This window comes from Podarcis vaucheri (assembly GCF_965113315.1).
Source record: "Podarcis vaucheri genome assembly, chromosome: 11".
Lineage (NCBI taxonomy): Eukaryota > Metazoa > Chordata > Lepidosauria > Squamata > Lacertidae > Podarcis > Podarcis vaucheri.
This window is the reverse complement of record NC_138749.1, coordinates 15,895,748-15,910,435: the sequence shown is the minus strand read 5'-3', so window position 1 is coordinate 15,910,435 and position 14,688 is coordinate 15,895,748. Positions and strand designations below refer to the sequence as shown.

The 14,688-nt window shown below is 44.6% G+C and overlaps 1 protein-coding gene across 2 annotated transcripts in view; it reads left to right on the top strand.

The window, feature by feature from the left end:
- The window catches only part of ALPK2 (alpha kinase 2), a 64,458-nt gene extending 50,764 nt beyond the window's left edge, over positions 1–13,694 (top strand). For both annotated transcript variants that reach the window (XM_082241745.1, XM_082241746.1), the window contains exons 12-14: positions 1,353–1,401; positions 10,998–11,975; positions 13,082–13,694. In XM_082241745.1, the coding sequence (XP_082097871.1) occupies positions 1,353–1,401; positions 10,998–11,214 (266 nt within the window). In that variant the 3' untranslated portion in view covers positions 11,215–11,975; positions 13,082–13,694. The remainder of the gene's footprint in view (positions 1–1,352; positions 1,402–10,997; positions 11,976–13,081) is intronic.
- The last annotated feature ends 994 nt before the right edge of the window (positions 13,695–14,688 follow it).

Below are 14,688 nucleotides of genomic sequence, written 5' to 3'. Positions count from 1 at the left end.
AGCCATTCTCACCTGTGGCACTGCTGAGTTGAAGCTGCTGCCAGTGATTGGGCATGGCTGGAACCACTTGCCTGCCCACATTCCCCCAACGTGCAATGACTGGCCCACATTCAGCTGCAGTCCATGTTGTGGCTGCTCTGAGATAGTTAAGTCCACAGTCTAAAATTACCTAACTGCATTACTGAGTGTGTCTTGTACTAGTCACATTTTGGCAAAAAAGAGGTTTCAGCAATGCAATGTTGGAACTGCAGGATTTCAATGCCTCTCTGCCTGTGAGCAGGCCTCACCGAGGTGCAATGGGGATAATGGCTTGCGACCAACCAAATCAGCACAGTCCAACTTTTCATACCAAGTGGGCCACCATTTTCAACCTGGAAAATGCAGCTGCACACTGCCTTGCCGTGTGAGGGTGGGGGAGCAAGGCCAAACTTTGATGCACATCCTCAGTCCTTGCACTGCCTTCCCATAGCCCCCTAAGTGAGGTGCTGGGCTTTGGGAAGGAGGTGGGAGGGTCCTATAGCCCTCCCACCTTCTTCCCCAAGCTGGGAAAGTGCAACTAGGCTTTGGGAAGGAAGAGGAATGGTTCTAGGACCCTGTCAAGAGCCCTCATGCCTCCTTCCCAAAGCCCAGTGCCTCCTTCCCCAGCTTTTGGAAGGCAGTGTGAGGTCTGTGCGTGTCAAATGTTGCCGAGGGCCATGTGTGGCCCTCAAGCCACACATTGGACTATTCTGAACTAAATCATTCTATGCATGGGACAACTTCTGTGATTGCAACAGAAGGAGGTGAAGTTCTGTGGAGCTCACTTGGCCATGGTGATCATTGTGTGACCTTGGCCCGTTCCTTTGTGTCTTACCATCATCTAGGTATCTCACACAAAAAGAGGAAGGCAGAGAACCACATGCCCCAGTCGAATCTCCTTGGAGGAAGGGCAGAGTAAAAACGCAATAAATAAACACTCAACTGCATTCCACCCTGTGAGTTGTGATCTTTGCGGATTCAGGATCCCCACTGCAGATCTTTATTGGGACACCAGAACCGAACAAAGAGTGGAGGGTCAGATCCAAAAAGTCTTCCTGAGCTGAAGCAGCTCATCAAGAGGCACAGTAGTGGGGCAAAAGGTGTAGATAAGCCTTAAGAGGAAGAGATGCTCCAGAGTAGACCTATATTCAATGACAGTGCTGAATGAATAGCCTGCCTTGCAGCAATGAAATATTTGTGACGGTATATACAGAGAGTGTGATGGATAGCATCTGTAATCAGCAGTGAAGCCAATAAAAACTGCATTAATATATAACGCTTTTCTATACATGAAATACCCCTGTGTGATCCCGGCTTGCTGTTTTATTTTGTAGGTGTAGGAATGAAACTAACCGACGTTGGCATAGCAACACAGGCCAAAGGGTGAGTGAAGCAGCGCCATTTTTTAATGACCTGGTTTCCCCCCCCCCCATTGTTGTCTCAGCCTTGTGATGTTGCAAACTTAATAGAGAAGGTTGCAGCACGCAGCATCCATTTTATGCCACAGCTCTTAAAAGCAAAATGCATTTCAGTAGGGCTTTCTTGCTGACTTCTTCTGGTGGATAAAATGTTAATGGAACCTTCCTTTTGAAAGGGCTCATTGGTTTGCTTCTGGGAGAGGGAGTGATAAACACACTGCAGACACTCTTGGTTGTCCCCCACCCCCCATACAATATCATGTTCCACCTAACCCATCTGGGAACAAACCATCATTCTTCCTAACAGGTGTGTGTGTGTGTGTGTGTGTGTGTGTAGCAGCAGCCAAAGGATATAGTAGTATTATTCTGCTCAAATCCATTATCAGGGCTCACCAATGTAGAGCTCACAATATTAGAGTTAATATCAGTGCAGACCTCACTGGCGCAGAATGCACAAACTCAACTCTACCCACATACTTTATGCAGTTTTGCTGTGTTAGCCAGTATAGGGTGAATCAAGAGCTTCCTTGATAAAAGGGAAGCATTAAGGGGGAAGTGATGTGCGAAGGTAACAAACCATTAAACCAAGAAATGATCTGTTGGAATTCTATGAAAACAAATTGTGTGGGTGGGTTTTTTAAAATACATTTTTATGAATTTAAACAAGAGGTGGCATGTTATGCTAAAGGTTCAGAACCCTAGTTGCATGGGAAAATTCATTTCATCCTTTCCTTGCTTTGGTTACTCCTAAAAGACTTCATCTTCTATATGCTTCCAAGAGTCTGCTTAGGTCCAGCAATTTGCATACATGCTGTAAAAAAGTAAAATAGGGGACAAGATGTATTCAACATAAATTCTTCTAGATAAGAAAGGAGATAGGAAAGATATTTTTAAATGATCCATAGTGGCTATGAATATTTTCTTCAAGAAAAACTAGCTGGGTGCGGAGAGAATAAAATAATGTACTGTACTAGGAAAGAAAAAGGAAATGTTTACATTGCTGGAAGGAAACTGAAACAATGATGTAATGCAGCCTGCTCAGAATGGTCTGCTTTGTCTTTAAATATAAATTGCCCAGAGTACCATATCATGCAAATCACTGAGAATCACGATGCTAATTTGCAAGTGAAAGCAGAGGTGGGTGGATAAGAAAATTCAACCCATCAACTACATAGTTAGAAACTAGGAGCCACCTGAAATGCAAAACAACATGATTCCACAGAGGATCTTTCCATTTTCTTGCCTTCAACATGTACTTCTGCATTTTTTAAAAGAGTAATGGTGGACTAATGTGGTCTCTTGTTTGCTCGTTTGTTTATATATTTATTAGTGTTAGTTATTAGGATTTGTATTTATAGCCAGCTACTCATCAAATGGTGTCAGGGCAAGATACAAAAAGACATTTAAAATAAATAAAAAAATGTGTAATTACAACCATAACATAAAAACCACAAAGCAACCAATTATCAGAATAGCATAACTGCATCACGTAACTACAGTACACAGCAACGGAGGAGGAGGGAAGATAGCCATTCAACCAGAGACCTAAGTCCTTTCTGATGGTAGTGCAACCTCTTCCTTATGAGAGGATTACTCACTTAATGCCAGGGCTGGCCCAAGACATTTTGGCACCTGCGCAAGCCACAAAATGCCTCCCAGGGAAGAAGGGGTGTGTGAAGATCTACATCAGGAACAAGTGTGTGTGGAGACCAACAGTGTTCCCTATTTGCTGAGAGGCCACTGCAGAGGCAGCATTGCAGGGGGCGGGGCTACTGGGATGAAGACAGATCCATCCTCCAATGAGTGTGCCGCAGCTGTCGCTGCCACCGTGGCATCAGCAGCACCGAGTGGTGCATTCCTTGGAAGCCAGATCTGCTGCCCCTGTGGATCCTGCCGCCTGAGGCAGTCGCCTCACCTTGTCTCATGGATGGGGCAGGCCTGCTTAATGCAGCAACTGTCCAAGACTTCAGGCAGAAGACCTTCTCAGTCTCACTTACTGAGAGCCACAGCACAACAGCACTCTGCCTACCTGTGATTCCCAGCAGCTAGTATTGAGGGGCTTAATGCCTCTGAGGTATTGTAACTAGGAGCCATTGGCAGGGTTCCTAATATATAGACTTTGTGTTCAAATTGAGGGTTGCGATATATTTCAATACTGTTGTGACATTTTGATTTCTTTTTGGCCAACTTAACTTTATTATGAAAATTAAGTAGGTTATAAGTTGTTGGTTTTTTTGTTTTGTTTTTAAAGTAAGTAAACACGGAAATCTTTTAAAAAAACTTAATTCACTATCCCAGTGCATATTTTTCCAGTTTTGAATGTTTTTAATTCTTGCGGTCATTACCTTTTTTTCATCTGCCTTGTATTCTTGGTAGATTTTGAGTGGGGAGAAAAGATACTCTAATGTCTTGATGTAAGTTCACAAGTTTATAAAATGCCATTAAGGCAAAGCACTTTGAATAATTCATGACCATTTATTTTCTTCCTTTTGACGATATACGGTTTTAATGAGCATACAATATGTGTTGCAGAAGATCGCACTGATTAATATTCTGCACAATATTTCCTGCAATGGCCAAATCCCATTAATCTTTTCCTAAGACAGTGGAAAGAATTCTGGGAAGATACTACGTGACTGGAAAAGAATGCTGTTGGTTCTCAGCAATATTTTAGCCACAGTTGTGTGTGTTTTAAAGAAAGTTTATGGCAGAATTGTTCACATCACAGGAATGCAAACTGTGTCCCAAACTGAACAGAGGATGCATTCAAATTTAAATAGAGGGATTGCAAAAATACAAGTGAGATTTTGGCTTTGGCAAACTCCTCAGGTTTAAATGTTATTATTTATTTCATTTCCTATGTTGCATATATTAACAAAAACCTGTTAAAACAATTGCATATATATAGCAATAAAAAACTACTACATGTTCATACAGTCGAATGTTTTGGCTCCTGAACGCCACAAATCTGGAAGTGAGTGTTCCAGTTTGCGAACGTTCTTTGGAACCTGAACGTCCAATGTGACTTCCGTGGCTTCCGATTGGCTGCAGGAACTTCCTGCAGCCAATCGGAAGCTGCACCTTGGTTTCCAAATGTTTTGGAAGTTGAACGGACTTCTGGAACGGATTCTGTTCGACTTCCGAGGTACCACTGTGTATAAAAACATTTTTAGTTCAATGCACATACTGACTAGGATAAAATTGTCTAAAGCTTACTGGTGTATATCTTGCACTGTGTATAAAAGCAACACAGATACTTTCATTTTTAGACTCTGCTTGGGAGCTTTGCTGTGGACCCTCCTATGAGGTGCACCTATGTGGGGATTCTCACAATAAGCTCTGTGACACACCTCTGATTTCTAAATTGGTCTCAAGAGAAACAGACCTCCCTGAGGAGCTGAGTGCTATGCTAATTCACCTGCCCCAAATGAATACTGGATTTTGACGTTTACTGACTTGTGTGGAAAGAAGCTGTGGGGAATATCAGCCACAAGTACCCTGCTCTCCTAACCTATAAATTATCTCTCATATCATATTTAACAATGTTAAAGGAACCTACTTTGCTGATGGTTCTCTCGCCATCTGTAGCCCTTTGCAAACACCTCTTCTCCTGTCCCCGATGCCTTGAATAATGATGGTGAGACAAATCCACTCGCATTACGGTATCCGTATATGAAAACACAACAGAAATTGAATGAAACCGTTTTCAAAGTAGCAATTTGCAAACCAAATAGCACCAAATTTGGTTGCATATCTTGCAAGATGTGCTGGAGTTTTTTGATCAAACAGTTCCTTGCTTCAGCAGCTCTTACAGGATGATGTTGACTTTAAAAATTAAAAAAACTGGGGCTATTTGATTACTGTGTAATACTCAGTCAGCCTCTAGCAAGTACAGTGTTGAGCTTCTGGGGTTGTATTTTCATTTTGTGGCATGTCTCTTAAGATTAAGAGCAGGGTACAGATGATGCCAGACGCGGGTGGTGCTGTGGGTTAAACCACAGAGCCTAGGACTTGCCGATCAGAAGGTGGGCAGTTCGAATCCCCGCGACGGGGTGAGCTCCCGTTGCTTGGTCCCTGCTCCTGCCCACCTAGCAGTTTGAAAGCATGTCAAAGTACAAGTAGATAAATAGGTACCACTCTGGCGGGAAGGTAAACGGCGTTTCCGTGCGCTGCTCTGGTTCGCCAGAAGCGGCTTAGTCATGCTGGCCACATGACCCGGAAGCTGTATGCTGGCTCCCTCGGCCAATAAAGTGAGCTGAGCGCTGCAACCCCAGAGTTGGCCACGACTGGACCTAATGGTCAGGGGTCCCTTTACGTTTACCTTACAGATGATGCCGACTGTAGCCTTTGTTTATGCATCATGGTATGAACTTTGCAAAAGCCTGGCTTTTGGCCCATGCAGTCTCCCTCTTGATCCAGTCAACTGAGTCTGAATGATGGTGGGAAGGTGCTCATCTCTTGATTAGTGCAGGGTTGCACCTTGGGTTTGAGTCTGGGTTCTCCTTCATGTGAAACATGAGCCTTTTCCGCCTGGCTCCCCCTGCCTCATTTGTGCTCCTGGTGTCAGTGATTGAATCTTAGGGTTGTGGGAAGGCAAATGTCCTATATGTCTGATACGTGGCTGAGAGGGTAGGCAACCACTCTGTGGAACTTGCAGTATAGAGTGTTTTGTCCAGGCATGCAAAAAGTGAGTGCGGCCATTTCCCCCATCTCCTCCTGGGGGTGGGGGAGGTTAAACTTCGCACCTCCTGCTTCTAGACCAGAGCCAACAAAGGTAGCTGCTGATAATTGACATGTTTCCATGGCTGCCCTTGTTGCATGTCTTGGCCTTTCCTTTTGACTGCTTGTGAAAAAAGTATTTTCCTTCCTGAATGGCCCTTGAACTCTGTTGCAAGAAGGACTGTACTGAGGGGAAGCATATGTGCTGGTGTGTGTGTGTGTGTTTGTGTGTTTACTATCCTATTATTGGCTCCGTCCTTGTGTGGGCAGGCATGTGGGCATCATTGCAAATACAGTTCCCGATTACTATTTATTAATTTGTGAATCACTTTCCCCATATGTCCCCATACTATTTATAAACATGCCATAAAATAAAGCTGCAAATACCATTTAAAATAGTACCAAAAAAAACCACAGTTGAGGGTAGGTTTAAAAACAGAACAAAACGAAGACCTAAAACAGAGACCTTTTCACCCCACTAGCAAAGCTTGCCAATGCAAAAACGTCTCAACAGGGATGCTGTTCAACAGAATTGGTAGGCAGACACTGAGGGAGTCCTATTGTTTTTATGCTTCTGTCTGTCTGTCTGTCTGTCTGTCTGTCTGTCTCTCTCTGTATTTTCTGGGTTGTGTCTTCCCCCCTTCCTTCCATCCATTCCACTGACCAGGGCTGGCCCTACCATTAGGCAGAGTGAGATGGCTGCCTCAGGCAGCAGGTGATGAGAGGCAGCTGTGGTAGGCCTCTGGCTGTTGCTCCTGAGCCCCACATCCTCTTTTGGTGAACAGAGCTGCATATAGCACACAGCTCCCTGTCCTGGGGCCCTAACCCATCCCACTGGAGAACACTATCCTGTCTTGAAATAAGAATTAACTTGCCAGACCAGTTGGCTTCTGAACATGGAATGATGAGGAGGCACCATCTTGACCTCAGGCAGCACAGTCTCCTAGGATGGCCTTCCTGCTCACATAGGAGCAGCATATACCTCCTCCTGGCCTGGCACCATTTGAGTAGAAGATTGCTCCGTTAATCCTGCTACTTGTGGTTTCCTCCCCCAGTTGCTGACTTGAACATTAATGAGTTTTATATTTTTATTATAACCCGCTTTCATCCTTCACAGTAGATGATAGCAATCGTAATCGTAATAGTAATGTCAGTTTCCCGTCACAATGTTCTCGTTACAGTAATTATTTGCAATATAGTTCCAACTCAGTAGAGGGCACACTTTACTCTCTCTGCGTCTCTCTCATACACACAAACTTTTAAAAAATCCCTGTTCAGTCCTCTGGAGAATCTAAGCCAATGAAATTAGCCTTTGTTAATCAAATATTTAATCAAGCCCACTCTGCTAGGCCTAAACAAAAGGTAGAGTGTGGTCAGCAGACAGCTTTGCAAGTGCTAAAGCAAAACTTGGGCTGAATGTGAAAGGCTGGAAATGAATAAGATTTTCCTTTGCCAAAAAACAAAACAGAAACAAAAGGCCGGTGTTTCTGGCCACCCCTTTTTAACATGGTTACAATGGCTTGGTGACTAAAACAGTATGTGGGCCTGTGAGTTTCTGATACGGTTTTGGAGGAGCCATAGCCTCTCATCTTCTCACATGGGAGTCACTGCAGCATGGCTCCATCTCACAACACCTACAGGTCTTGGCTCAACACATATTGCTGTCTGAGGTGAAGGACAAGACTGCCTCCACTGTTCCATATATAGTGGTTAACTGGGCCAGCAACTGATTAAAAAAACACAACAACAGCACTATCAGTAGGGCAGCATTTTCTACTGCATTTGAGGGCAATAGATTAAGGGCACAGGGCATGGCACACACGACTCGGCCCTCCAGCACCTTGCACTAATCCCTGCCTCCTGCACTAGCCATCAAAGGCAACTGCCTCAGTCTACCTAATGGTAGGGCTTGCCCTGAAATTTAATGTTGGAAGCCCAGGATACACGGGATAACTGTTGTGCAGTTGCTCTTCATACCAGTGTTGCCCCTGCGGGAAACTGATTTATCGCTCGCAGAGTGGCAGGAGGTTCCTTTCACATGGTCTGGGATCCTGAAATTACCTTTATCATGTGGGAAGCTGCCACGTGGCTTCATTACCATGAGGTAATATGAGTTGGGGACCATAAATGTGAAAACCGAATGATGTTTGCCTAGGTTGGGCCAGGTTATGGCTAATTATTAGTGATGAGAGTCCAGGAGCCTTGTTGATGGTCCTTTGGCACCAGTAACTCCTATTTCTAATAGATATGTAGAAGAAGGAGCCACTAACTCAGAAAAGTGAGTTGTTGAGGGTGGTCTCTTAGAAGCAGCTTAAAAAGACTAGATGGCAAAAGCCTGGGGTAATAAACAGTGTATTTCAGCTGTTTGTCATAAAGGACCAAACATGGCTGCCCCTCTGGGAAAAACTGGGGGAGGCAGCCATGTTTTCCCCTGTAGAATTCCCTCTTGAGCAAGGGAATGCCATCAAGCTCTGTCCCTTCTATGAGGACTTACTTTATCCGATTCAAAGCAGCAAAAGACCTGCACACCAGCTGCTCCAGGCTTTGAGCAGATGGAGTATTATAAAATGGGGGTGGGGGTGGGGAAGGTTCTTTAAAAATAGACAGAAACAGTGCTGGTTTTCCTCATGGCTGCTGATTCTAAGGGGGACTAAAGGGTCGACATAGGTTGGCGTGGGTGGGTCTGCTTGGGAAGCTGTGGGTTCCTCCTCCATATGCTGCCTCCATCATGACATAATACACAGCCATCATTACGCGTGACCACTGATAACCTTACCCTGCAGGAATGTGCCTAATCACCTGGTTGATGGCCATCACTGTATCTTGTGGTAGCGATGCCCACAGATTTAATGGTGTGCTGAGTGAATAAGTCATTCCTCTTTGTCCATCCTGAATCTCACAACATTTGGTTTTGTTGGATGACCCTATTGGGTTCTAGCATTATGAGGAGAACCCTCTATCTGTTTTGTCTGCACTGTGCTTAATTTTGTACACCTCTGCTGTGTTCTCTCCTTTTCCCTCCCCCCCCCCCCCGAGCTATAAAGAAGCCATACATTGCAACCATTTTTTGCAGAGGAGTGTTGCTCAAGCCCCTTGATCTGTTTGGTCACCCTCTTCTGCCCCATTTCCAGCTCTTGAAATAGCCTTTTTGGGGGGGTTGTGGCTGTGCATTATGGACTCACGCGCTCTGGATGGGAGCGTCACAAAATGGTTTAGGCTTTCAATCAGCACCAGTAATAGCTTCACATCAGTGTCATCATCGCTAAGATCATCACCAAACGTGTGTGGGAGTGCAAGAAAAGCAGCAGAGCCTATAAAATGCATTACGCTGAAGGTATGTTTGAAAAACATTAAGATCTGTGCAATCAGTCAAAGAGCCGTTTCCAATTCCAGGGTGGAATTACATGTTCCATCATGGTCTGGCATAAGGATGTGTTTCTAAGTGGCTTTTCACTGCGCAGGATTACAGATGCTCAGGAATCACGACTTTTGATGTTGAAGCCTTTTCAGTCGGCATTCAAGAGAATGGAAGGGAGGCGTATTCACTGCTTTAAAATGTTAAAGTTTAAGAGGTTGTTTATTATAATTAGGGCTGAGGTTGGAGGTAGAGGAATCCATGGGCACGCATGGGTATTTGCAGGTCCCTTGTCACTGACACCTCCTAGGGTGAGCTGCATTCAGTAAAGGCTGTTCAAAATGACAGGCCTGTCCTACCCAAGGAAATAAAACACGGGGGTGGGTGGGAACTGTTAGCATTTTTATTAAAACCAGGCTGGCAGGCTGAACAGAGATGAGAATTCCTCGCAGTTGTTAACACCATAAAAAAACCTGTAAGAATTATATGGCACCCTCAGTCATGATACAGGATAATATTTTGTACAGTTCCCCTCATATCATTGTGCTGTTTCCCCTGATTCTGTCAGGTGAATGTACCTGAACTACTCTCCCCCCCCCCAAAAAAAAAGAGGAAGAAAAGAAAAAGGAGATAATCAGGGTGAGGTTTTCTAACCTGGGTTGAACTCTAGAAAGGAGCAAGCAGCGTTTCTGCAGCATGATTCAGTTTGAACTGGGGGCTTTACAAATGCACTTTTGATTTCCCAAACTGGGCTCCTTCAGGAGGAACGGCAGGACATGAATGAATAAATGAATGTTTAGCTCTTGTAAGATATCTGTAAAGTTATTTATTGAAAGTTAAACACTGGTGTAGGTATAAATAAATACATAGTGCTTTTAATGAAAGGCAAACTATTATTTGTGGTTATGTGAGCAACAATCCCTCATGTTGTCTGTGCAGTTCTGCATAAGTACAGTGGGGGGTGGGATTCTGAGTCTCTTTTTCACCTTTCCTTCTTTTCGAAAGCAGAGGACACAATTTATCAAGTGTAAGTGCATGAAATCCTTTAATTTCAATGAAAGAATGAAGGTCATGTTTAAATCTCTCCCACTGGATTAATGTCTTTCGGAAGGCTGTCTTGAGAACTTCAGTACTTGCCATGCCTACTTTAGCACTTTGTCTACTCCCACTTTGACATACAGCCCTCCAAGGGTTGACAGTGGGTCAGTGTGGCCCTTGGCGCTCCAAAAAGGTTAGCTACCTCTGCTATAGACGATGGTGCCAATTGTAATCTCCTTTACTACATGCCATTGTATTTTGTTGAGGCTAGATGTTAAGCTGGTCATTTTCATAGAATCATAGAATTGTAGAGCTGAAAGGGACATTGAGGGTCATCTAGTCCAACCCCCTGCAATTCAGGAATCTCAGCTAAAGCAATTGAGGTGTAGCCTATTTCTCTTAGAAACCAAAAAGTTTCAATCCTGTCTGTCTGTCTTCTTCTTCTTCAGGTACAAAGGTTTCAAAGGTAACTGCTCCATCTCATTTATTGAACAGTTCAAGGTCCTCCACCTATGTAATAAATACTGTGAGATGCTGGGACTGAAACCCCTTCAAGCCAGCGGTCAGAAGCAGAGGAAGCCAGCAGCCCCCAAAGTCAAGGCACTGCCAACCTCAAGTACTGTAAAGAAAACCGCGGTCAGCACACAGACTGCCAAGAGAACATAGGAACTTGTTTCCTCCCAAAAGAGACATTTCTCATTCTCATCTTTGTAGGATGGACCTCTCTAGAAATACACACTGTACTTTCTGGAACCGAACACTCCAGCAGTGGGGCTCTCTCTCAGAGCATTCAACATTCTGCAAGAAGAAAGTGGTTAGTCTAGGACACGCGGACGTTTGAAAAGATCAGCACCCCCAATACCAAGCATAACCATTCGCATAGACTGCCTAAATGGACTGGGGGGCATTATTTGCACAATCTATCTTTTTGGAAGGCTGTGCAGGACTTAGGCCTTTTGGGAAAATTGCATTTTTAGTAGATTTCTTCCACATAACTCAGCTGCTAGGTAAATCTATAAATATATGTAGGACGTTTCAACCCACGTGAGGTAAAAGCTACACACTCCGGAATGCGTGAACCTGTTTCGCCTGCCACTTTTTACTCAAATGAAGAACTGCTGTTTCTAGAAGTTTCCGAAAGCTGGCTTCTCAGACATGCATAACAGGTGCCGGATGCAAGGAAGCATATGAGGGATTCACCTGCAGGCCTTAGGCATTTGGGTTGTTGGGTTTTTTTGCACTGGTTTTCAGTATTATAAGTTATGTCAAAGATATAATGTAAAACAACACAGTGGCATTCACCAGGTGACCTGGGGACTGTGTGGAGCCCACAATGTCTTTATCCTTTAATCATACCCCTAATTTAGCCTTCCGCTGACTTTTGTATAGCAGCACATCATGTCTCCTCTGCTAGATGATTTTAATCTGTGGCTGTTATGAAGAAGTGTGTGAGAAAAACGAGAGAGAGAAATAGATAGATAGATGATAGATAGATAGATAGATAGATTCTTTATTGTCATTACACTAGTGCAACATTGCACAAGTGCAACGAAATTGGATGCCATCCCTTAAAAACAACAAAAGCAAAACAACAGCAACAACCAAACAAACCACCTTCCAACCACACCCACACCCACCCCCATCAAACTCCCAGGTCTCACTATCGAGTTACAGCATTCAAAAAGGCCACAGCTCTTGGATAAAAACTGTTTTTCAGTCTATTTGTCCTTGACTTGATGTTTCTATACCTCCTGCCAGAAGGCAGTAGTGCAAACAGACTGTATCCCGGGTGAGATGGATCCTGCAGGATGTTGTTTGCTTTCCTAAGGCAACGGGAACCGTACAGTTCTTCCAAAGGTGGGAGAGGGTGACCAATAATCCTTTGGGCTGTGGTTATGACCTTCTGGAGCACCTTCCTCTCCCTAGCTGTACAACTGGAGAACCAAGCACAAATACAGTATGTAAGTATGCTCTCTATGGAGCCTCGGTAGAAGGACACCAGCAGTCTCTCACTCAGATTGTTCTTTTTTAAAAGTCTGAGGAAATAAATTCTCTGCTGGGCCTTCTTCACCAGAGCAGTGGTATTTGCGCTCCAAGTCATGCCCTGATCCATAGTCACTCCCAAAAACCTGAATTCCGCCACCCTCTCCACCCGTTCCCCGTTGATATACAAGGGCTGAATGTCCGCCTTTTTTCCCCCCCTGTAATCCACCACCAATTCCTTGGTCTTAGCCGTATTGAGAGCCAGATTGTTCTCTCCACACCAAACACAGAGCCGCTCCACCTCGTCCCGATAGGCGGACTCATCCCCTCCTGAAATGAGCCCCACCACCGTGGTATCATCAGCAAACTTGATGATTTTGTTGCTGGAGTAGATGGCTGTACAGTCATACGTATAGAGAGCATAGAGCAGGGGACTCAACACGCAACCCTGTGGTGAGCCGGTGTTAAGGCTAAGGGCTGTGGACACATGTGACCCTACTCTAACCCTCTGAGAACGTTCTGACAAAAAATCCAAAACCCAGAGACAGAGACACAAATGTGGCTGTTATGAAGAAGTGTGTGAGAAAAACGAGAGAGAGAAATGGGTGTGGGAGTTGTGGGAGTGTGTGTGTGTCTGTGGGTGACATCAGTGGTTAGAGAAGGCTTCCATGGTGCAGAGTAGAGAGTTACTGCTGTATTTGTGAGACTTATAACCGAAGAAATAAGAGCCATGTTAATCAGACTGAAGGTCTCAGTGCTGTGTCCTTCCCTAAGAATCCCCACCCCAAGCCTAGCAAATTGTATTCTGTGGTTTAGTGCCTTTAAACATGATTGAAGCTCGACTTGAACCTTGCAGGAAAGGGTGGGGACTGCCTGTTCAAAATGAGTGTGTGTGTGTGTGTGTATAAGTGAATGTTACAAATCTGACATCATTTTCTTTCATTGGATTTCAAAGTACGTAGATCTGCAGGAGTAGTTCATTTCATTATACCTGAAGCCCCATTAAGATATTTCCTATATTTCACCCACCCACCGACAGTTTCCAGGTCAATACCACTGTACTAGAATAATGGTTTTGTTTCCTAATTATTTGCACAGTAATAATAATGCTTGTTATACTCCATGCATTTTTTCTCTCCAATTAAATTCCTACTGAAACAAGACTTAGCATTGTGAACATGTTGATAATTCGCCTGATGCTGTGAAGGAGTGTACCAACCATTTCTAGGACCCCCCCCCCCCGCTCAGTTAATGATAACCAATTCATCAGCAGGTTTTTCCTGTTAAAGGCCTGGCTCCTGTTCATAGGGAACTTTGAAGTCCAAGGGTGAGGAACCTCTAGCTCACAGGCCAAAATTAGTGTCATCAGCACCACGCTCTAACCAGCTGAGCTTGACCCACATTTCCCCGAAACCACACCCACCTTCCCGTCATATGTGAAGTCAGGTGTGAGGCAGGTGGAGATGCAGCTACCTGTGTACAATAGGGAAGCCGCACATTCCCACCTGTGCATTAGGAAGGGAAGCCAGGCTTTCACTCTACCACCTGTCAAATTTGGGCCATGAGGCTAGGATCTGATAAAGGTCTGGCCTACAAAGCCCCACCTCTGCTTTAAATGTCCTTGAAAGCATTGACTTCTCTCGATAGCTCAGTTGGTAGAGCATGGGGCTCTTAATCTTAGGGTTATGGGTTTGAGTCCCACGTTGGGCAAAAGATTCCTGCATTTCAGAGAGTAGGGCTAGAGGACCCACGTCCCTTCTATGATTCTATGATACTATGAGTATGTCATCCTATTGAATATGTGTCAAACAAGTCTGGAGGGTTGTATTAATGGAGTTGTGCCGCAAAGGCATTATCTGTGGACCATGTGCTCATCTTTTTGTCCCACACTTATATCTGAAATGGGACGTGGGCGGCGCTGTGGGTTAAATCACAGAGCCTAGAGCTTGCCAATCAGAAGGTCGGCGGTTCGAATCCCCGCGACGGGGTGAGCTCCCGTTGCTCAGTCCCTGCTCCTGCCAACCTAGCAGTTCGAAAGCATGAAATGCAAGTAGATAAATAGGTACCACTCCGGCAGGAAGGTAAACGCCGTTTCCGTGCGCTGCTCTGGTTCGCCAGAAGCGGCTTAGTCATGCTGGCCACATGACCCGGAAGCTG